This window comes from Ursus maritimus, unplaced genomic scaffold (genome assembly GCF_017311325.1).
Source record: "Ursus maritimus isolate PB19 unplaced genomic scaffold, ASM1731132v1 scaffold_21, whole genome shotgun sequence".
Lineage (NCBI taxonomy): Eukaryota > Metazoa > Chordata > Mammalia > Carnivora > Ursidae > Ursus > Ursus maritimus.
The window spans coordinates 34,914,566-34,938,825 of record NW_024424564.1 but is presented as its reverse complement, the minus strand read 5'-3'; the positions used below and the strand labels follow the sequence as shown (position 1 = coordinate 34,938,825).

Genomic DNA, 24,260 nt, shown 5'->3' with positions numbered 1-24,260 from the left:
GAGGGAGAAGCAGGCTCCCCACTGAGCAGGGAGCCCAATGCAACTCAGGGCTCGATCCCAGGACCCTAGGATCATGACCCGAGCAAAAGGCAGATGCTTAACCGACTGAACCACCCAGATGCCCCACAATGATGTACTTTAAATTTGCTCTTCTCTAACCACAATTATTCATAGAGGAAAAAAAGATAAGGCAATATCATTTTCTTTGTATCTTAATCTACTGAATACTAACTATTCCACTAGTGCAGTTAATATGTTATTTCTCATGGGTTAAAGGGGTAAAGTATCAGAACAGTGTCAGAATTTCATATACAAACACCCCAGTCACTTTGAGTAAAATAAATATGTTAACTGGCATTGTGCTTATTTTAGGAGTCAGATAAAGAGCAAATCTACTTCTACTACTTATTAGGTATGTAAACTTAGGCAAATTATTGAACCAGTAAGTTTCCATTTCCTCATATGTACAACAAGAGTAATGATACCTGCTCTAAACAGTGCCTGGCACATAAGGATGCCACTGTTATTATTCTTTAAAAATATTAAGCACACTCTACTCCTGAAACCAATATTACACTATATGTTAACTGATTAGGATTTAAATAAAAATCTGAAAAATATTAACTACACACAAGATAGACCAAATGAAAAAAGGGAACACAAAAGGTAAATCAGACTTAGCTCTTGCCTAGAAAGTATTATAGTTTACTAGAAGCAATGAAACAAACACCTATAAGAACTAAAGTGATGAGAACCTAGAAGAAAACCAGGTAAATTACTAGCAAAGATTAAAATATTAGACTAAAAAAGTACTCTCTCTTTCCCCTTGTTGTAACTACTCAATTCCCCAAAGGTCAGAAAAGTGACTGTCGCAGTGATGGGCTGTAACAGATGGCCAAAAAGTATTAAAGAAATAACAAATGAATGCATGAACAAATAATTTCTTTGAAAGCTATAATTCAGTCAAATTTAAGCTTATAGCAATCTAAACCTTTCTACAGGAAAAAAAAAATCCTTGTACTCAAGTAAAGCATTCTTTGAATACGACCTGGTCAAACCCAGTTAAAAGATTCAGCTGTGAATGACTAACCATTCTGTGAAAGAACATCACAAGTTGAAACGCAGTTGATGGAATGGGAAGAAAAAAAAAAAAGAAAAGCAAGAAAAAGCAAAAAAAAAAAAAAAAACTCAACAAGTCTTAAGAGAACATGAACTAAACCTATGCTCATTTGATTATCAGACCAAGTATTAATTCTATTTCAACCACTAACCAACACATCATTTCAGTCGATCTTCCACAAATTTCTTTTGCAAACCAACTACCAATTATATGGACCAGGCAAAATGCTAAATGCCATTCTTAATAACTAATATTTATTGAGGACTTTCTATGAACTAGATATTGTTCTAAGCACTCTCTGTGTGTGTATATGTTTGTATACACACATACCTCATTTAATCTTCTCAATAATGCTATGAAAGAGCACTATTAGGTGAGAGAAGTTTAATAACTTTCCCTCATTATATAAACCAATAAAGCAGGGCTGGGTTTCAAGGCCAAGCAGTCTAGAACCAAAGTCTGTTAATTTTAACCTCCAAACTATTCTAAACTACAGAATGTATGGACTAGTAACAGAGAAAAATAGGCCATCACCATAAAGTGAAACAAATGCTATGATATAAAGTGAGCAAGTATTCTACAATACAGACAGGTTTACCCTAGCTTCAATGAATTAGGGAAATCACCCACGGCAACCTATTTGGAGAGAGGGCCCAGGACTAATAAATATTGCAGATATCAACCTAGAGTTCAATTCAGATATAAATTATACATGTGAAAAGACAACCATTCATGTTCATTATTTCTAGCTATAAGAGAAGCATGGCATACAGAAGGCGCTTGGAAAATAAAGCTAGACAGACCCAGGAATTAAATTCCATTCAACAAGCTACACGAGCTGAGTCAAGTCTCAACATCTCTGTGCCTCACTTTTCTCATTTATAAAATAAAGCAAATAATATTTACCTTCTAAGGTTTGAAGATAAAATGAGTAATGTGAACATATTGTATAGAACAGGCATTAAAAAGATGAGTTAACCATCTCCTTTTTCTAACTGATAATATTAAGGCAAGAGCAAAACTGAACAGTCTCTTTTAGGAGTTAAAATAATCAAAATTCAGTGGAAGTTTAATCAGGGCTATGTGAAAGGCAAAGGGCTAATCACTTTATATCCAATATCTCATTTCAATCTTCACAAAAATAATATCTCAAAGAACTGCTATCTCTATTTTATATATGAAAAAAGAACAACCTGTAATTTGTTTCAAATCACAAAACTATCAGGTTTCAGAACTGAGACGCCAATCAATGTTTGTGGCTTCAAAGCCCATGTTCTTCACTAATAAACTATGTTACAATAAGTAAACCATCTGGTATTATTATTTAGTATGACTGGTCAAAATGCCTACAAACATCTATTTCTATGGACTCTGAAAATATGTATTTGTCCTATGCTCACTTCTCCAGAACTTTTCAATAAGTAAGAATGCTTATTAAAAGTTCCAGCCCTTTCCAAAGTAGTTAAATCTTCCTGGAGTGAACTTATTCACTACCTGAAAAATAATGGCACAGTTAGCACTCCACTCCCTTTGGTTTCTCCTAACCTACTTACATCCACTCCAGGTAAAGCACTCCATGATCGACCTCCTGCTTGGCCTGCAGCTTAGCTTGCTGATAAACTTCTGAAGTTTCTGGTTCACAGAGACCCAGTTGTACAATATTAGGAAATGGCTGTCGTCCAAGAAGATGTCCATTTAAAGATAAAAATTCCTGGAAATTTTCACAGACTGCACAATCCTATGAACAAACTGAAATCTCTTAGAAATATAACCAGAACCAAAATCTGACATTTTTCTGTTTCTGTGATCTTGTCACTTTAAAGGCTTAAATGAGATATTCTCTATGTGAGCTAAAATTAAATAACCAACCATGAGGTAACAAATATATGGTGACCCTCTCCAGATTTTTAAACACAGTATAAAAATCTCATTATCCAAGTATTACTTTCTTAATACAGTCTTGTGTAAAAAAACAAAAAACAAAACAAAACGAAAAAACCCAGTGGTCACTTTACTTCCTCAACTTTCAAACCTCAATCCCATCTACATTCCCAGTAGGCTAAGAAGCAAAATAATGAGAATAAACTACGGTCAAAGTGAGGAAATTATGTCTCTTTGTCTTTTTATTCTGCTCATCCCCACTATTAAACCTAGAATTAAATGACAAAATGAACTGCCTTTTAAGAACTTATTTTTCATTCTAATTATACCTTTTCATCCAATATATGCCTGTATTCCACAAATTCATGAATCAGATGAGCAGGGCCTACAAGTTCAGTTTTTGCTTTAATCCAATCCAGGGAAAACATTAAAGCACAAAGTTCCTCAAAAGAAAAAAAAAAAAAAAAGATGAGGATACTGTTAAAGACATCAAAGAATTTTTTTTTTTTTAAAGATTTTATTTATTTATTCGACAGAGATAGAAACAGCCAGCGAGAGAGGGAACACAAGCAGGGGGAGTGGGAGAGGAAGAAGCAGGCTCCCAGTGGAGGAGCCCGATGTGGGGCTCGATCCCATAACGCTGGGATCACACCCTGAGCCGAAGGCAGACACTTAACCGCTGTGCCACCCAGGCGCCCCGACATCAAAGAATTTTAACTCTACCATCCTTATCTTTTTTTTTTAAATAAAGATTTTATTTATTTATTTGAGAGAGAGAGCACAAGCAGGGGTTGGGGGGGGCAGGGGAGAAGCAGACTCCCGGCTGAGCAGGGAGCCCGACTCAGGGCTCAATCCCAGGACCCTGGGATCATGACCTGAGCCAAAGGCAGACGCTTAACTGACTGAGCCACCCAGGTGCCCCTACCATCCCTATCCTAACACTACTGAAAGAAACTTAGCAGATAACTAGAATTTAAGGACAAAAAGGAAGCTATTTTAAAAGGAACCAAAGAAACATAAAATGGACCACACACCTTAAATCAAAATAAATTTTAGCTGGATTAAACACTTAAATATAAAATAGAAAACCTCAAAAAATTCTAGAAGATACAAGTAAATATTTTTGTAACCGTAGGATGAAGGAAACGTTTATAAACATGACACCAAAGCAAAAGTACAAAAAAAAAAAAAAAAATAAGAGATGTGCACTTAACTACATAAAAACTCAAAAACCTTCAATATAGTTGAAAACAATATAAATAAAATTTGACAAAAAAGAAAAATATTAATTTACAGCACATATGATAGATGAGGGCTTAATATTTTTTTATAGAAAATTCTAATAAAATAAGAGAAACACCTTAACAAAAAAATAGGTAAAAGCAATGAATGAGACTAAATGCACAGAATAAAAGGTACAAATGGCCAAAAACCTCAGCAGTAATCTAAATGAAACAACAAAGATTCAGCGTTTTTTAATATCAGATTTCTAGGGACGCCAGGGTGGCTCAGTCGGTAAGCATCTGCCTTCGGCTCAGGTCATGAACCCTGGGTCCTGGGGTCGAGCCCCACATCAGCTCCCTGCTCAGTAGGGAGCCTGCTTCTCCCTCTGCCTGCCATTCCCCCTGCTTGTGTGCTCTCTCTCTCTCCCTCTCCCTGACAAATAAATAAAATCTTAAAAAAAAAAAAAATCAGATTTCTAAAGACTAAAAGCAGCAATAAGAATATTAGCTGGAGGGGCGCCTGGGTGGCACAGCGGTTAAGCGTCTGCCTTCGGCTCAGGGCGTGATCCCGGCGTTATGGGATCGAGCCCCACATCAAGCTCCTCCGCTAGGAGCCTGCTTCTTCCTCTCCCACTCCCCCTGCTTGTGTTCCCTCTCTCGCTGGCTGTCTCTATCTCTGTCGAATAAATAAATAAAATCTTTAAAAAAAAAAAAAAAAGAATATTAGCTGGAGTCAGAGGAAATGAACACTCTCACATACTGTGGATAGTGATGTAACTCAAAGCACCCTTCTGGAGGACAGTCTGGTAATCTGTATTAAAATTCTAACTGTACATACCATTTGACCCAGAAATTACACTTATAAAAATGTGTCCTAAGAAAATAATCAGACAAGTGTGCTTAAGCAATCTAACTGTACATACCATTTGACCCAGAAATTACACTTATAAAAATGTGTCCTAAGAAAATAATCAGACAAGTGTGCTTAAGCAATCTAACTGTCCATACGCCAACTGATCAATATACAATGAAATAGTACGCAGCTTCAAAAACCTTTCCACTCTACGTAAATTCAGGTAAAAAGACGACCATGAAATACAGTTAAGTGTGAAACAAAAGAGATATAAGACTATTTCTATTATGATCCTATTTTGGGTTTAAAGAACAAGTATGTGGGGGCGCCTGGGTGACTCAGTCGGTTAAGTCTCTGACTCTTGATTTCGGCTGAGGTCATGATCTCGGGCTTGTAGGATCAAGTGCATCAAGCTCTGCACTGGGCTTAGAGCCTACTTGGGATCTTCACTCTCCCTCTGAGCCTCCCCCTGCTTGCAAATGTACTCTCTCTCTCTCAAAAAATTAAGATTAAAATTAAAAAAAAAAAAAAGAACAGGTATGTGTACCTGAGCAGCAAAACACTCTGGAAAACTACACACAAAAGCATTAGCAATAACAGTCATTTTCACTTTCCTTTTAGTTTTTTTCCCAAATTTTTCCAATGAAAAAGCCTTTAAAAATTAGAAATTATCTTTAAAAATCAGGGAAAAAAGGCTAAAAAGGTAAGAATAAACTGAATCCTGTCACACTATCATACATACCAAGTTTTAAAAAGATGTACTGACCCAGTAATCCCACTTCAAAAAATTTTCAAAGGAAATAACATAGGTGCAAAGACAAACAACATTGTTCATTACAGCGTCATAAAGGCAAAAAACTGAAAACCTAAATGTGCAACAATTACAGTTTAAGTAAATTTGGCACAGATATTTATTGGAATACTTTCATTCCAAAGTGTACATTATTAAACGTAAACTATATTTTGCTAGGTGAAAAAAACGGGGTACAAGAATACACCATTTTTTTTAAACGAGAGAGAACATACCTAAGTATAGATAAATTACTCAAAATACAAATGGTTTTCCAAAATGTTAACATTTTGAATAGTTGGTAGTCATGATTTCAAATGTAATCTATGTGGTGATGATTCCCAAATTTTACTTTTAGTCCATAATTTCCCCCCAGAATTCCAGATTCATATACCCAACTATATACTCATTATTTCCAGTCAGAAGTCTTAATACATATGAGACAATATTTTCAAAACAATTTCCTAACCTTCCCTTTAGGCCCTGAAAAATACCCGGTCTGCCCACAGACATCCCAACCTCAGTTCAGGGCAACTCCATTCTTTCTGTTGTGCAAGCTTGGAGTCATCTTACAATGCACACCAAATCCATCACAAATCATGATGATTCTGTATCATCACTTTCTCCTTCCGTGCTGAGCACTTACTACTCCCAACACAGGGTAAATTTACCTCCCTCCCCACAGAATGTAAGCTCAATGACAGCACGGACTTTGTGCCTACGGTATATCTTCACAACGAAGACTAGTGCCGTAGCTAACAGGCACCCAATAAACACTTGCTGAATGAAGGAATATAACTTCCCATTCTCCATTTCCTCTCAAAGCCTAAAAACACAAATCCATACTGCCCAAAAAGGAAAGCTACTGGTAAGAAAAGAGCGAATTTTTAGGTGGTTCATTTACTACAGTTACTAAGGTACCTTTTTAAATCACCATAGGTAAAAAGTATAACAAAAACAAAAATACTTACATAGGCTATAATCCTATTTTTACTAATAAAAGAAAATTCTAAACATAGGATGAAATAAAAGTGAGATAAAAATAATAATTTTTAGGGCACCTGGGTGGCTAAGTGTCTGCCTTTACCTCGGGTCATGATCCTGGGGTCCTGAGTTGGAGTCCCACTTAGGGCTCCCTGCTCTGCAGGGAGTCTGCGTCTCCCTCTGCCCCTCCCCCACTCGTTTTCGTGCGCGCGCTCTCTTTCTCTCTCTCTCTCAAATAAATAAATAAATAAGAGTTAAAAACCAATAATAATTTTTAAATGGGTCACCTTACTTTGTGCATATTGGCACTAGCCATGTGGTAGGCCAGAAAATTGTACCAATACATGCAGTCCTCCTGATCTGGTGAAAGAGTATGTGGCTGGTAATGTTTCTGGAACTGAGTGATTATCTTCTTATGCAGATCCTGAAACCCAAATGAAACATTTTAGAGGACAGAAACAATTTCATAACCTAAGCATCACAGTAACTACAGCTTACAAAGCTTTTTAAAAGTGTGCAGAGAATCTACCCACAAAATACTTATTAATTACAAAAGGAAAAAATCAGTAGCTTCACAGTGGAGAAACTAGCAGGTACCACTTTAACCAAGTGATCAACATTAACATCACTGACAAGACATATCGACACCCTGATATGATGCACTAAGAAGGACGCAACACGACTTCTGTAGTACTCTTGCCAAAAATATATAACCTTACTCTAGTCATGAGAAACCATCAGACAAACCCAAACTAAGGGACATTATACAAAATAACTGGCTAGTATTCTTTAAAAGTGACAATGAAAGATAAAGAAAGCAAAGAATTTTCAGAGACTTGAGGAAATTAAGGAAACATGACAATTATACGCAATATGGGATCTTTTTTTTTTTTTTTTTTTAAAGATTTTATGTGTTTATCTGACAGAGAGACAGCCAGCGAGAGAGGGAACACAAGCAGGGGTAGTGGGAGAGAAAGAAGCAGGCTTCCAGCAGAGTAGGGAGCCCGATGCAGGGCTCGATCCCAGGACTCTGGGATCACATCCTGAGCCGAAGGCAGACGCTTAACAACTGAGCCACCCAGGCGCCCCACAATATGGGATCTTGATCTGAACCACAAAAAGGGCATTAGAAGGAAAGCTAGCAAAATCTAAATACAATCTGTGAGTTATTAACAGTAGTCTAGCATTGTCAATTTTCTGTTTGATAACTGTATTATAATTATGTAAGATGTTAACATTAGGGGAAGCTAGATGAAGGTACATGAATAAAACTCTCTCTGCTGTTTTGCAACTTTTCTATAAGCCTAAAATTATTTCAAAATAAAAAAAATTTAAAAACGTACAAAGATGCAAGTACCTGAAGCTGGTTGCGATTCTTCTCTATAAGGAAATCTACTTGAAGATCATGTAAATAATAAGAAAATGATTTTCCATTCCGATCACAGAATAAGAGAGACTTATTAACAAACTCCTGCAGTATGTCTTCAACTTCTTCAGTTTCCATGTCCCAGAGAATACACAACACCTAGAAATCATTTTAAGCATTGAATATACCACAAAACTACAATTACCAGGACTGCAGATAAGGTGTTAACACACATGCACACACAAATCGTATCTTAAAGCCCTGAATAACAGTACCTCCACTTCATATGAAGAAGCTCAACTATTCGTCAAGATAGAAAATAGAAGTCAGATGCTTCTCCAGCCTCACTAGAACTGAGAATAGGAAATAATCTGAGTTCAACATCAAGCTCATGATGGAGACCTAAGAGCTGTGGGATGTTTACACCCCCTCACCCCACCTCAGTGACACAGGTCTTAACCTTCTGATATCCTCTGTAACAACATCCTTGGTACTGTATCAAAAGTTACATGCCATAAATATCCAAGGACAAGGATTGTTGGTCCTTCTATTACCTTTGTAGGCACCTTAACATCCTTCTGAAGGATGGAAAGATCTGTGTAATAATCTTTGATGTCCTCTCTGAGCATTTCAACACTTATAGACATGGCTTCATCCAGAGCCTCATAATCATAAGAAGAAGATTTCCTTATTCTCTTAAACTGCTTATTCTGAAGTTGCCTGAGGTAGTAATCCCAACGGTTGGGAAAATCACGTAAAAGTGCACCAATTAAAGACACTACAAGAGGAGAACCTAAAAACAGAACAAAACAACAAAGTCACTGCATTAATATTGTCTCATTTCAAAATTACCACTGAGTCACTCTATTCTTAAACAATCTCTGCATGTTATCCAAAGCCTTAAAATATTTATAACTCTTGGATTCACTTTAGATATTTATTCTAATAAAGCCATTAGAAATAAGAAAAATTCCTCTAAGGATATTCATAACAGCATTATTTAAAATAGTGAAAAATCTTAAACAATAACAGAGAAATGACTGAATAAATTGAAGTTGCCACAATATTATGCCATCAGTAATTTTTTTCAAAAGATACTTAATGACATGAGAAATGTTCAAGATTTGCTATATGAAAAGGCAAGATTCAAATTATGTATTCCACTGTAATCTCAATATTTTTTTCAAAGTTTTATATGTCTTAAAAGACTGAAAGAAATGCTCTCATGACACTAATAATTATCAAATTATGGGTAAATTCTTTTTTTTTAATCATTTCACACATTTTTTCAAATGTCTCAAAATGGAAATGCATCACCTTTATAACGAATACAAAGTGTTCTTTTCTAACATATTTCTTAAGTCAGTTAACTCAATTGGAGTGCCCGGGTGGCTAGTCAGTTAAGCATACGACTCCTGGTTTCTGCTGAGGTCATGATCTCAGGGTTGAGATCATGCCCCAGGCGTGGCTCCCCACTAAGTAGGGAGTTGGCTTCCCCTCTCCCTCTCCCTTTGCCCCTACCCCTTGTGTTCATGTGTGCAGCTCTCTCTCTCTCAAATAAATCTTTTTTTTAAAAAAGTCAATTAGGGGCGCCTGGGTGGCTCAGTCGTTAAGCGTCTGCCTTTGGCTCAGGGCATGATCCCGGAGTTCTGGGATCGAGCCCCGCATCAGGCTCCTCCGCTGGGAGCCTGCTTCTTCCTCTCCCACTCCCCCTGCTTGTGTTCCCTCTCTCGCTGGCTGTCTCTCTCTGTCAAATAAATTTTTTTAAAAATAATAAAAAATAAATAAAAAAAATAAAAATAAAAAAGTCAATTAACTCAAAACCAAGTATCTATTTGATGGCAAAAGAAACAAGGTCTACTGAAGTATTAACAACAGTGGAAGAAGTAATGTTAAGAGCTGACAGATGTGACTTTTTAAATTTCTGTATGTCAAATAAATACTATAAATGAAATTAAAAAGCAGACAAAAAACTAGGGGAAAGTATTTGCAAAAATATGGCAAAGAGCTAATAGCTTCAATAGTTAGAATGTCTAAAAATCAATTAAAAATACTTCTATCACAAAGAAAAATTGAGTCAAGGATAATTTCTTGAAATGCAAATATTCAACAAACCAGTAAAAAGTTTAACTTCACTAATAAAAAATGCAAATTAAGAGGACAACACCAGTTTTTACCTATCAAATTAGAATACTATTTTTATAAGATCCCAACCAAAAAATGTATAACTCTCTCTGATTCTCACTATATTTTTTATTCTTTGGCAGAAGTCATGTCTTCATCTAACCCTTCCCACTAACATATTATGGGCGTTCATTAAATATTATTTTAATGAATAAATGAATACCAAAATATTATTATCTACTTAGGGTGTCAGAGAAGAACCTAAAATACTAAATATTCTAGTAAAGTTTCTGGATGTTCATGTGCTAAATATTCAATAGCTTAATTCACAAAAGGGCAAAATTAATCTCTCTATAACTCCTTCATACACAAAACAACCATACCTTTACATTCTTTTATAATACTGTGAGCTTGCTCTGGCAAATCTGCTTTCTTCATACTAACAAAAAGGGATAAAATTTCAAGTCCTTTTTCTTTTCCTAAGCCACTCTCCACAGAGACTACGTATTTAGGACCTGCAACAAAATCACAAGATATAATAAATAATTTGGTTTAAATATATTTAAATCTAATTGAATTAAAACATAAAGGAAGTAAAAAGTAAATTAGTCCTTACCCATTACTGAATCTGTAACGCTCTTGTCTCTGGTTGTAAGAAGAATTTGACACTGATTGTCAAAAGCTTTTAATACCCAAGGATCCCAAATATCATCCAAGATCAACAGAGACCTAGTTAAAAAAAAAACAAAAAAAAAAAACTATTGAATCAGTAATGACATTTATTATTTTAAGCCTCTTTTAAAAAAGGATAATGCCACCTTAAAAAAGGATAATGTCTTAAAATTTACAAAATAAAGATGCCTATTTCATGGCTCTTCCTCTTTTCTTTGCTATATTCCTTTCACAATATACTGAATCAAATAAGGACAAAAAATTAGAGACTTTCCTCTCTTCCCACCCCAAAACAATGAATGCATTTTAAAGTTAGGGAACCTATAAAAAGTGAACTGTGTGTACCTTGTAGGTGTTAAAAATTGGTTGCCGAGTGCCTTAAAAGAAGTATCCAGGTAATGAGATTTTTCTAATTCAGTCTTAAAGCACCAAAACTAAATGAGAACTGGGCTCAGGTTAGCATTAGAATCAATCATATAACAATAATGATAGTTGACCATTTTTTACCTACAAAACTAGCAATTTCATATGTTCCAACCTGATAAAATGCACTAGCAAGAATACTACCCTTCATTTGGTACACTAGCGGGGTTTTTTCCCCATCCATAAATCAGTTTGTTTATTTCTAATGACAAAGAACCTCTGTGCGAATTCTTGATTGGTTTCTCCAAAAACTTTTTTGAGCTCAGCAGAACAGATGGAGAAAAAATACAACTAAAAGCTGATAGCATAATTATACACTAGCATTTTTATTCTAATGGCACACTACGTCTGTGCACTACAAAAAAAGATTCTGGGTACACATACAGCCTGGAAAATTGCAAAAGTATAAACCAAAATGCTGAGAGACAGACAAAAAGAATGACTTTATAAGCCATGGTCTGATACATCTGATAGCACTTACAGTATTTTTCTAAATAGAAATCACTTTCATTTTCGCACAGTAGGGAAGCAGGACTAGGGAAAAGTTACTGCACAAGAAAAGTGGTAATATTTAGTGGTCTTGAGGCCCCTGGGGGGTTGAGTTGGTTAAGCACCTGACTCTTGATTTCAGCTCATGTCATGATCTCAGGGTCGTGAGATGGACCACCGCGTCGGGCTCCATGCTGGGTGTGGAGCCTGCTTGAGATGCTTTCTCTCTCTCTCCCTCTGCTCCTTCCTCATCCCTATCTAACAAAGCAAAGCAAAGCAAAACAAAACAAAACATAGTGGTCTCGATCCCATTTCCTCAGGAAAATCAATACCAGTGGCTACCAAGAGGAGGGAACAATAACAGAGGGATCTGGAAGAGAAAGAAACCAGAAAGGAGCTTGTCCTCTGTAGAATCACCTAAGAGGCTTTTCCCAAATTACTACTCTCACCCAATATTCTGATATTAATCCCCTTACCAATTTAAGAATCACAGCCATATTCAGCCACTGCTACATATGAAAGTGTACTGCATCATCAGCTGCACTGAGGCATTAAAAAAAAGTTTAGAGCCATTACCTAATTGTCACCCAATTTACTGCTGAACTCCCAGGGAAGGCTTAATTCATCCTTGTACTTGCAGCACTTGACCCAGAACCTGGCACAACACTCAATGTTGGTTAAATGAACCAACGAAAGAATGGCTGTTAGATCAGGGAGATCAAACTGTTGACTGAATCCCAGCTGATTAACTACTGATTAGTTACTAAGCTACTGTCTGCCTTCTGGCTAATGAAAACTGTGAAACAGTTGATAACAGTGTCTGGCACATAATTATAATGATATTTATCGAATGAATTAAAATAAATCAAACTCTTCAAGTTCACAGAAGTAGAAGAATTACATATATATATGTAAAAAAAATATATATATATATATATACACACACACATATACACACCCCAAAACTAAGACAACACAAGAGAAGGGTCCCATTAAATAAATAATCCTTTTACCAGGTGCCTACCTTTATTCAGTCTCTTGTTCAATGTCATCCATTAGAAATAACAGATTCAAAGTAAGAAGCTTGCATTTTCTAGCAAAGACCCCTCACAAACTCACTTAAGAAATACTTCTTGAGTACCTCGGTGGTATATAAGAGGCAACATAGTAGGTAGGATGCAAAGAAAAGTAGCAATTCCAGGCCAACGGCAGCCATTTTTTAATATAAGACAAAGAACAGCAGAAAAGCAATGCTTCATTCCTAGATCTCTACTGAACAGCAAGAAAAGATATGACATTCTCAAAATGTCAGTAGTTAAATCTCATTGGGACTTCATGCACCAACTAAATTTGACTATCTGTACCTTGGGTGTTTGCGCAGCATCAGAATGCGAAGACGGTCTTTAGCCTCTTCAATATTGAGTGGAAGCCTCTGAGAGAAACTCTCATCCTGATCCAACCGTGTGCAAAGATTCTGCAATTTCATCAGAAGTCCAGATTTGTCTTGTTTCCCAACTGAAACCCAGTGCACACCCCCTGGGAAACAACCTAGTGAAGAAAATAATAATAAACGTAAGGCCTTTGAACAACAGTCCTCCTTTGAAAGATTTTAGTGACAAGTAGCAGATTTGTTCCAATTTTCAATCTCACCTTATCTTCAATTTCTCTTGATTCAGGGTATAAATTTTGCTTGTAGAGTATTGTTGAGCTTTATAACCTGAATCTAAGAAAAGCTGAAGATGTGAAGAAACTGAAGTTTGAAGTAAATCTGCTGTTTATCAGTAAAATCTTACCAAACAATTTACAGTCTCAGTCCTATGTCATCAGTGATCACTGTACAACACAGTTTCTTAACCTTAGTACTCTTGACATTTTGGGCCAGATAATTCTTCATTGTAAGGAACTTTCCTATGTATCGCAGGATGTTTAACAGTCTTCCTGGCTTCTACCCACCAGATGCTAGTAGCATTCCTCCACCCTGGTTATGACAACCAAAGATATTTCCAAACATTGTCAAATGTCCCTTTCAGGGCAAAATCACCTCTGACTGAGAACCACTAATATCTGGGAACACGTAACTCATTCATTATAGTGCTCATATAGAAACGTAAAGTAGGAAGTTAGGTTCAAGTCTGGCTCTACTGCTTACTGGCTATGCAATCCTTAGCAAATAACCTCACTTTCATCTGTTATACTGGAATAAGATGGTTTACCTTACCTATTTCAGAGTTACTGTGAGAAATTAACGATAAATCATACTGAATTTGCTATGTCAACTGTAAGGGGTTATAACAGACAGGATTATTAATGATATGGATGTAAGAGCACCTTGCAAATATTAAGCTCTGAACTTGTTGGCACCATATAAGAATGGACATTATTATTACTGTTACTATCAACTGTTATCATCATTATTATTGTTAATTAAGCCATAGTATATCATTAAATACCTATTTTTACTTACATAGGTATAAGGAACCAAAAATCTTAAGCCTTTATAGACTATACTTAATCAGTTCCCCCACATAAACACAAAAAAATGCTAGAGGGGTCCCTGTGTGTAAATATGGTGAGCAGTAGCATTAGAACATACCAGTATCATTAACCATTAAGATTTATATTACGTGATTGTAAATAGTATAAGAAAAAGCAAAAAATAGGGGCGCCTGGGTGGCACAGCGGTTAAGCATCTGCCTTTGGCTCAGGTCATGATCCCAGCGTTCTGGAATCAAGCCCCGCATCAGGATCCCTGCTCAGCGGGAAGCCTGCTTCTCCCTCTCCCACTCCCCCTGCTTGTATGCCCTCTCCCGCTGCCTCTCTGTCAAATAAATAAATAAAATCTTTAAAAAAAAAGAGATGAACACTTAACTGACTGAGCCCCCTAGGTGCCCCACAAGCAGACACTATTATTATCCCCATTTTACAGAGGAAACTGAGGTACAGGAAGGTTGAGTAATTTGTCCAAGGTTACACAGATAATAAAGCTGAGCTGGGATTCAAACCTTCAGCACCAGTGTTCAACTTTTTTTTTTTAAATATGATATGTTAGTTACCATACAGTACATCATTAGCTTTTGATGTAGTGTTCCATGATTCATTGTTTGTGTATAACACCCAGTACACCCCAATGTTGATAGCAGCAATGTCCACAATAGCCAAACTGTGGAAGAAGCCAAGATTCCCTTCAAACAGACGAATGGATAAAGACGACGTGGTCCATATATACAACGGAATATTACTCAGCCATCAGAAAGAACGATTACCCAACATTTGCATCAACATGGATGGACTGGAGAAGATTATGCCCAGTGAAATAAGCCAAGCAGAGAAAGACAATTACCATATGGTTTCACTTATCTGTGGAACAATGTTCAACTTCTAAACTATTCTGCCTCCTCAAGGATATTCACTGCAACATTGCCTGCAACAGGAAAAAGCTGGAAACAACCTGCAATGTCCATCTTAACCACCTCTTCCCAAGCCTGAGGCAGGCCCAACGAAGGAAGGAGAAACCTTTATACATAAATGAGGTTTGGAGTATTAAATAGGACTTGACATTTTAATTATCGAAATTAGATTGCTGGAACGCTAACTGGTACAGTCACTGGAAAACAGCATGGAGATTCCTCAAAAAGTGAAATATAGAACTACCCTGGGGCACCTGGGTGGCTCACTCAGTTAAGCATCTGCCTTCAGTTTGGGTCATGATCCTGGGGTCCTGGGATCAAGCCTCATATTGGGCTCCCTGCTCAGTGGGGAGTCTGTTTCTCCCTCACCCTCTGCCCCTCCCCCCCATTTGTGCTCACTCTCTCCCTCCCTCTCTCTCTCAAATAAATAAATAAAATCTTCAAAAAAAAGAAATAGAAGGACCCTATGACCCAGCAATGACATTACTGGGTATTAACCCAAAGTATCCAAAAACAGTAATTCAAAGGGATACACGCATTATCCCTTTTACAGCATTATTTACAATAGCGAAGACATGGAAGCAGCCCAAGTGTCTACTGATTAAGGAATAAAGAAGATGCGGTATAGGGGCGCCTGGGTGGCACAGTGGTTAAGTGTCTGCCTTCGGCTCAGGGCGTGATCCCAGCGTTATGGGATCGAGCCCCACATCATGCTCCTCCGCTATGAGCCTGCTTCTTCCTCTCCCACTCCCCCTGCTTGTGTTCCCTCTCTCGCTGGCTGTCTCTATCTCTGTCGAATAAATAAAATCTTTAAAAAAAAAAAAAAAAGAAGATGCGGTATATATACATAATGGTATATTATTCAGCCATAAAAAAGAATTAAATCTTATCATTTGCAATGACATGGATGGAGCTAGAGAATATAATTCTAAGTGAAATAAATCAGAGAAAGACAAACACCATAGGATTTCACGCACGTGGATTTTAAGAAACAAAACAAATAAGCGAAGGGAAAAAAAAAGGGAGAGTGAGACAAACCAAGAAACTGACTCTTAATTATTGAAAACAAACTGATGATTACCAGAGGGGAGTTAAATAGGTAATGGGGATTAAGGAATGCGCTTGTCCTGGATGATATATGGAATTGTTGAATCACTATACTGTACACCTAAAACTAATATAACCCTGTAAAAAATTAAGTCACACAACAAAAAAAAGTAAATAAAAAGGTAAGTGTGGGGGCACCTGGGTGGCTCAGTCGGTTAAGCATCTGCTTTCGGCTCAGGTCATGATCTCAGGGTCCTGGGATCAAGTCCTGCATCGGGCTCTCTGCTCAGCAGGGAGTCTGCTTCTCCCTCTCCCTCTGCACCTGCTCATGTGGTCTTTCTCTCCCTCACTCTGTCTCTCATTAAGATTTCAAAAGTGGTATCATTTCTGGTATTGACAAGGACAAGGATCCAGTCTGTGATCAGGAAGTATATGGATAAAGGGAAGTAAAGAAAATGGTTACTACAGACAAAGACATCAAGAAACTGAGAGGCCAAGGTTTTGGACAACTCATCCACATAAATATGGATATCTTACTAAGAGTGTCAACAGGAGAAGAACTGAAATTTATAACTAAGATCTTCAATCATCAATGAATGAGAGCAATACCATAACTGGGAAAGATCAGAGAAATCAACCTCAAAGGACAGACATGAGCTGGAGAAGGGGGTATTAATGGTCTGGAGGGGGTAGCAGAAAAGCCAGGACAACATCCACCCACTTCCTGGTGCTGAAATACATGGGATGTAAAGGAAAAAAAGTTGCCACACCACAGAGTACAGCTGCGGAGGAATTCCCTCTAGGAATTGTCCAATTTCAGATAAGGCAAGGAGATAAACATTCCAAGAACAGGTTGATAAGACAGAGGAGTTTCCTGATCACAGAGGAGGAAATGTAGAGAGTAAGAGAGAAAAGCTTGGGAACGAGAGGAGGAAACCTAGATCAGAATTGACAATGTACGGAGTACTAACTACATAAGAATCTAAAAAATAACAAATAACCAGGAAACAGAGAACACTTCAGGGACTAAGGTAAAGACAGTGCTGTGAAGCACAGTTTGATCATCACTGAAAGCTTCTGTAAGTTCCCTTAGACTTCCTTCAGCATAAGTCAACATTTATGAAACAGTAAATCTCTGAGCTTCCCTTAGTGTTACACCTGGTTTCTGTGTGTGCATAGGTTTGTAAATGCACCAGAAAAAAATCTTGGAAAAACTCGCTCTAAACTGTTAACCATGATTACCGCTGCTGAAAGATTTAGAATTTAGGAGAAAAGGAAAAAAGGCAGGTAAAAAGAATTTTTACTTCTTTCTAAATGAAAATACACTTGTAATATTTTTTTAAGATTTTATTTTTAAGTAATCTCTACACCCAACGTAGGGCTCGAACTTAAAACCCCAAGTTCAAGAGTTGCATGCTCTACAAACTGAGCTCGCAAGGCACACCCTACTTTTGTAATATTTAAAATAAATTTTAAACTACCTGTTGCTCCTAAGGTTTTATGGGGTTTTTTTTAATGTGTCCATTCTATTTAAAATTTCTTAAAAATCAGGGCACATGGGTGGCTTAGTTGGTTAAGTGGCTGACTCTTGATCTCAGCGTCGTGAGTTCAAATCCCACGTTGGGCTCCATGCTGGGCAAGGAGCCTACTTAAAAAAAAAAAAAAAAAAAAAAAAAATCTTGCAAATCATCCCAGAGTTAAGGACAAGGGAAAGAAAGTACCTGATATACCAAGCTAGTAAATTTTTCATATTTAAATTTATGTACCTATTACCTAGACCAAAGGTCTTTCTCTTCTGAAGACAAATACCACATGATTTCACTTAAATGTAGAATCTAAAAAACAAGTAAGCCAAAAAAAAAAATTTTAAAAAAGCAGAAAAGACCCATAAATACAGAGAACAAACTGATGGTTGCTAGAATGCAGGAATGAGGGCAAGTGGGCAAAATGGGTGAAGGGGAGTTGGAGGTAGACTTCCAGTTATGGAATGAATAAGTCAAGGGGATGAAAGGTACAGCACAGGGAATATAGGGCATGGTATTATAATAGTACTGTATGGTAACAGATGGTAGCTATACTTGTGATGAGTATGGCATAACATGTAGAGTTCTCAAATCACTATGTTCTATACCTGAAACTAATGTAACACTGTGTGTCAACTATACTTCAATTAAAAACAAAATTTAAAAAAAAAAGAAAGGTACAAAAGCAAATGTTAAATGCTTTTTTAGTTAAATGCTGAAGTATTAACTCCACATTTCAGAAAGAATATAAACATCTTGACTATGGGCACAAGAGGGAGCAATTTAGCCTTGAATGAGGCTTAAACCTGTAATTCATTCAGAGAAACTCACAGAAAAACTGCCTTTAATCAGAAAAAATTAACCCCATCCTACTTTCACATGTGACTTATCCTGGTAGCAATTAAAAATCTAATAGAATCTGGCACGCCTGGGTGGCTCAGTCAGTTAAGCATCTACCTTCGGCTCAGGTCATGATCCCAGGGTCCTGGGATGGAACCCTGTATCAGGCTCCCTGCTCAGTGGGGAATCTGCTTCTCCCTCTACCTCCCCCAGCTTGTGCTCGTGCGCTCTCTCTCTCTCTCTCTCAAATAAATAAATATTGAAAGAAAGAAATCAATCAATCTTGGGAAGGACAGAACAGTTAGCCTCTGGAGAAAGCTTTCATACTTTAAAAACTCAGCATATAAATACAACAGTGTCAATCGTTTAAAATATGTGAACTCTTCACAATTGCCCTACCCCCCAAAAAATAAAGGGTTGAACATTCAAAAGGAAATTGGCTAACATAAAATGTATAGGCATAAATAGTTAAGAACTTTTTGTAATAGTTAAGAACTTAATATTCTTTAATTTTTACCAAACACCACCCCAAGATAACAAAAATTCTATAGAACCACAGTTTTAATGAAGTTTGTAAACTTTATAGTTATCTACACTTTCAAAAGAAAAACAAAGGTTTTATACTAGAATTAAATTGCCAAAATCCAATGTTCCCTATATTTTAAAATGGACATAAACTCCAGAGATTAAAATTTATCTTTAGAAAAGTATCTACTTGGGGCACCTGGGTGGCTCAGTTGTTAAGCATCTGCCTTTGGCTTGGGTCATGATCCCAGGGTCCTGGGACCAAGTCCTGCATCGGGCTCCCTGCTCATCGAAGAGCCTGCTTCTCCCTCTCCCTCTGCTGCTCCCCCTGCTTGTGCTCTCTTTGTCAAATAAATAAAATCTCTAAAAATTAAATAAATAAATTGGAAGGATCACCTATGATGAGGTGTGATATTGTGATCAATATATTTGGTCTTCGTCATTGTTCCTGGCACACAGCTATAAAACCCTTGTAATTTCGTAAGTAAGAGCCACAGGGGCACCTTTTATAATATTTAGTTTGGTTCCCAGTTCCAGAAATAGTTCCGGAGCTATCAAAGTGAAATTATTCATAGAACAAGCCCCTTTCAACCACACCTGAGATTGTTAATGAAGTTATTTTTGGAAAGCCTTGATATAAGCTAAGGATGGGGACTGTTACCAGGGGAACCAACCATATAGATGGCTGGAACTTTCAGCCCCACACCCCAGATCTCTCAGACCTCTGGGGAGGGAAGAGAGGCTAGAGACTGAACTCAATCACCAATGGCCAATGATTTAATCAGTTGTGTCTTCGTAATGAAGCCTCCCAAAACCGGGGTACAGAGAGCTTTGGGGTTGAAGGTGTGGACAGAATGGTACAATAGAGAGGGCAGGGAAGCTCTGCACCCCTTCCCATTTACTTTGCTTTATGTATCTCTTCCATCTGGCTGTTCCTGAGTTATATCCTTTTATAATGAACCAGTAATGTCGTAAGTAAAATGTTTCCCTGAGAAAGCTGCTCTAGCAAATTAATCAAATCCAAGGAAAGGGAACCTCCAATCTATAGCCATTTGGTCAGATGCACAGGTAACAACCGGGACTTGTGACTGGTTATCTGAAGGGTGGCAGGGGGAAGAGGAGGGCCCTTAACCTGTGGGCTCCGTCACTATCTCCATGCACATAGTGTCAGAATTGAACTGTAGGACACCCAGCTGGTCTTGAAGAATTACTAGATGTGTGGAAAACCCACACATCTACTGTCAGAAATGAAGTACTGCGGCAGTTGTGTAGAAGAGGCACGATGGAAAAGTGTGTTTTTCCTTAGAGGACAGAAAGGAAAAGAAGGATGGGAAATTTTTAAAAGGAAACAAACACAGGAAGAAATTAAGGCTTATACAGACCCGATAGGATACTGGGTGTGAACTAAGGAATGATTAACTCAATCCTCTACATGTGATATCTCACAGAAGTATGAGTGCTATTAAGCTCACTATGCACTAGACAATTGCTAGTATCTCTGGTATCTTCTCAAATCAAGGGGTTAAAAATCTATTCTGAGACCACAACTTATACAATATGATTCCTGGGCTTATTCTGTAAGTTGTTGGTCATTTTAACCCCTAAAATTGAAAACTCGCCCCAATAATCTAGAGTGATTTAAACTGAGTTGAGGGGCACACTTTAAATCTTTAAATTAGTATGTTATAAATACTTTTAAAGGAAATTCATCACAATATTGAAAGGAAAATCCATTTCTTCACACTAAAAGAACTTAAACCAGCTTTTATCCTGAAACACTCTTGGTGATCAACTTTGCAGGAGAATGAGTGAATGAATAAGTAGTCAAATAAATCCTTAGCCCTAAGACTTGCATGGAACTGAATCCCACAAAACCTCTCTAATGACAAAGGGTAAAAAAACAAGGAATTGGGCATATTTCTGACAAAAATATGATCAACAGCGCTGATAAGGGCTATGAAGTACAAACTAAAGCCCAGGTGAGTACAGCAGATGTGCCCTAATCTCCCTCTTTCTAAACCTCTTAGAGGCTCATGATTTATTCCAACATTTTGTCATCTCATCATAAACTCTAACTGCCTATTATGTATTATAAACAAAAAAGTTATTAACAACTAGGAGTCAGGAACAATTTTTAAATTCCCCTTGAAGTCACTAATGAATGGATGCAACCAAAGACTGATGGAGCTGTGTAACTATTCCCAGTGAATACCCTGGGAACCCACCAGATTCAGTAAGGTCAGCAATACCTGCTAGATGTCCTAAATGCTCTTCTGCACAGTATGCCCTGCCCCATTCCAGTAACTACTCAATACCTTCCCATCTTCCCTACTCTCCCATCCCTACTTAGTCCACCTGGCAAACTTCTATTATTTCTCCAAACTCCGGTTAAAATGTCATGTCATTCAGGAAGCCTGTCCTGTCCATCCCCTTCCCCCAGAGAGATAACACTTCCTTCCTTTGCTGTAACTGTACCACATACTTGTTTCTACTGCTCAATTTATCACATATGATTTGTTTACATGTCTGTCTCCCCTCCCTTTTTTTTTTTTTTTTTAATGTAGCATGCCCTTTTAAGGGAGCTCTTCTTTTTTTTTAATTTATTTTATTTATTTGTCAGAGAGAGAGCGAGCAAGCACAAGCAGGGGAGGGGCAGAGGGAGAAGCAGGCTCCTCGCTGAGCAAAGAGCCCACTGTGAGACTCGATCCCAGGACTCTGGGTTTACGACCTGAGCTGAAGACAGATGCTTAACCGACTGAGCCACCCAAGTGTCCCCTGTCTCCCCTACTTGACCGTGAACAAAGCTCTTAGGTGCAAAGATTGGGCCTTCTTTTTTTGCCAACCTCCATAGTAGGCTCTCAAACATTTACTGAATATATGAATACCTGAAGCAAGAAAAGATAGTCATTAGATGTACAATGAATCTATAAGGCCTATCAGCAGGCGCACCTGGCTGGCTCAATCTGTAGAGCATGGGACTCTCAATCTCAGGGTTGTCCGTTTGAGCCCCATACTGAGCGTAGAAATTACTAAATAAATAAATGCCTATCCTCAAAAACCCACTGGTTGCTATAGTCACCTCCGATTTTTTTTTTCTTGGGGATTACCCATTAGACAAGTTACTAAAGATTTTTATTTTTAAAGATAAGCAACTGATAGAACTAATTACGAAATGGAATTAATAGTTTAATACAAGATGCCAAATACATGGGAGAATCAGCCACTAGGACAATCATTAATGGAACTGAGTTTCCAAAAATCTCCTTCTCTACAGGACTCAACTAACAGGAGGATGTTAAGTCTAATACTTCCTAAAAGGAAGGGATATAAGCTAGACAACCTTTGAAGATCCTTTTTCAACTCTACAATCCCCTCCAATTGTTAAGAAATAAGGAGAAACTAACTTCAAACCAGTGATAATAAGTAACACCTGATAATATGTGAATTTATTAGCCTGGTTAGCCAAGTCTCCTTGTAACAGCCTAGGTACAAAATAAATTCCAAATTTAATCATGCCTGTGGTAGGCAGAATGAGAATAACAGCCCCGGAAGATGTTCACATCCTAATCCACAGAATTTGTAATTACGTCACCTTACATGGCAAAAAGGAGTTTGCAGTTACAACTAAATAAAGGATTTGGGGATGAGATTATCCTGGATCATCCAAGGGCCTCTAGAAGAGAGAGGCAAAAAGGTGAGAGTCAGAGAAAGAGATGTGATGACAGGAGAGATGAGAAAGAGAGAAAAAGACCTGAAGATGCTATTATGCACCACCAGCCTGAAAGTGGAAGAAGGAGCCCTGAGTGCAGGAATGCAGGCCACCTCTAGAAGCTGGAGAATGGAAGGAAAAGGATTTTCCCTAGAGCCTCCAAAAGAGCTCAGCTCTGCTGACACCGTGACTTTAGCCCAGTAAGAACTACTTTGGACTTCTGACTTCCAGACTGTCCAATAACAAATGTGTATTGTTCTACGCCACCAAATTTTTGGTAATTTGTTACAGCACCAATAGGAAACTAATATCATGCCTAAAGACTACCTCTTTAGGCAGCAACACATAGTAATCAAACTTACCATCTAAGAAAAAATGATCTCGAACAGCTTCTGCAGCTAGAACAGACTTCCCGCAACCTGCCATTCCATATATGACGACCCATCCTGCTTCACCATTTAGTTTGAATAGGTTCTGCCGAATTGCATTCACCAGCTCCTTCCTGGTAACAAAAACAACTGGCCTCTGGGGCACGCCACCTTCACACAGGACTGTCTTTACTGAAATCCAAAACAAAACAAGTATGAGCGAATAAAACTTCGAAATGGCTACTCAAGTGATACCATAAAAACCCAAAGAAAGCAACGCAGAGGCTTTACTCAGAACTTCCAAGAGAAGAAAATGTGACTAGCATACTATCCTCAACATTCTTATTTCTCAGAACATAACAAAAACATACTTTTCGAGATGACTGCTGACAATGCAAAGCTCCATCTGCCTTTATACACCCTATTCCTCCCTGAATCTCCCATCTCTTTTTCTCATATCGAAGACTAGAGAGGAGGGTGTAAAGGAAAGACTATGGAATTCCTTTAAAGAACATAAATTTCTAAAGACTCTTATTCTTTCCTTCAACAGACTCCATTTACGATAAGACAAAACTGCAGCAATGTAGGGGCGCCTGGGTGGCACAGCGGTTAAGCGTCTGCCTTCGGCTCAGGGCGTGATCCCAGCGTTATGGGATCGAGCCCCACATCAGGCTCCTCTGCTATGAGCCTGCTTCTTCCTCTCCCACTCCCCCTGCTTGTGTTCCCTCTCTCGCTGGCTGTCTCTATCTCTGTCGAATAAATAAATAAAATCTTAAAAAAAAACAAAACAAAACAAAACAAAACTGCAGCAATGTAGCCATTGTGATAGCAATGTGACAGAAGATATCATGGATACAAACCATATGAAGTTATTCCACCAACTGAATCTTTTCCACCATTGGAAGAAGAGATGACA

The 24,260-nt window shown here is 37.8% G+C and overlaps 1 protein-coding gene across 1 annotated transcript in view; it reads right to left on the bottom strand.

Moving 5' to 3' along the window:
* The window catches only part of APAF1 (apoptotic peptidase activating factor 1), a 79,822-nt gene that overhangs the window by 51,922 nt on the left and 3,640 nt on the right, over positions 1-24,260 (bottom strand). Inside the window, 10 exon segments of the mRNA XM_040637354.1 lie at positions 2,674-2,858; positions 3,331-3,444; positions 7,144-7,275; positions 8,209-8,376; positions 8,772-9,010; positions 10,725-10,856; positions 10,958-11,070; positions 13,290-13,473; positions 23,339-23,536; positions 24,205-24,260. The exon segment at positions 24,205-24,260 is cut by the window's right edge and continues 11 nt beyond it. Of these exon segments, the coding sequence (XP_040493288.1) occupies positions 2,674-2,858; positions 3,331-3,444; positions 7,144-7,275; positions 8,209-8,376; positions 8,772-9,010; positions 10,725-10,856; positions 10,958-11,070; positions 13,290-13,473; positions 23,339-23,536; positions 24,205-24,260 (1,521 nt within the window).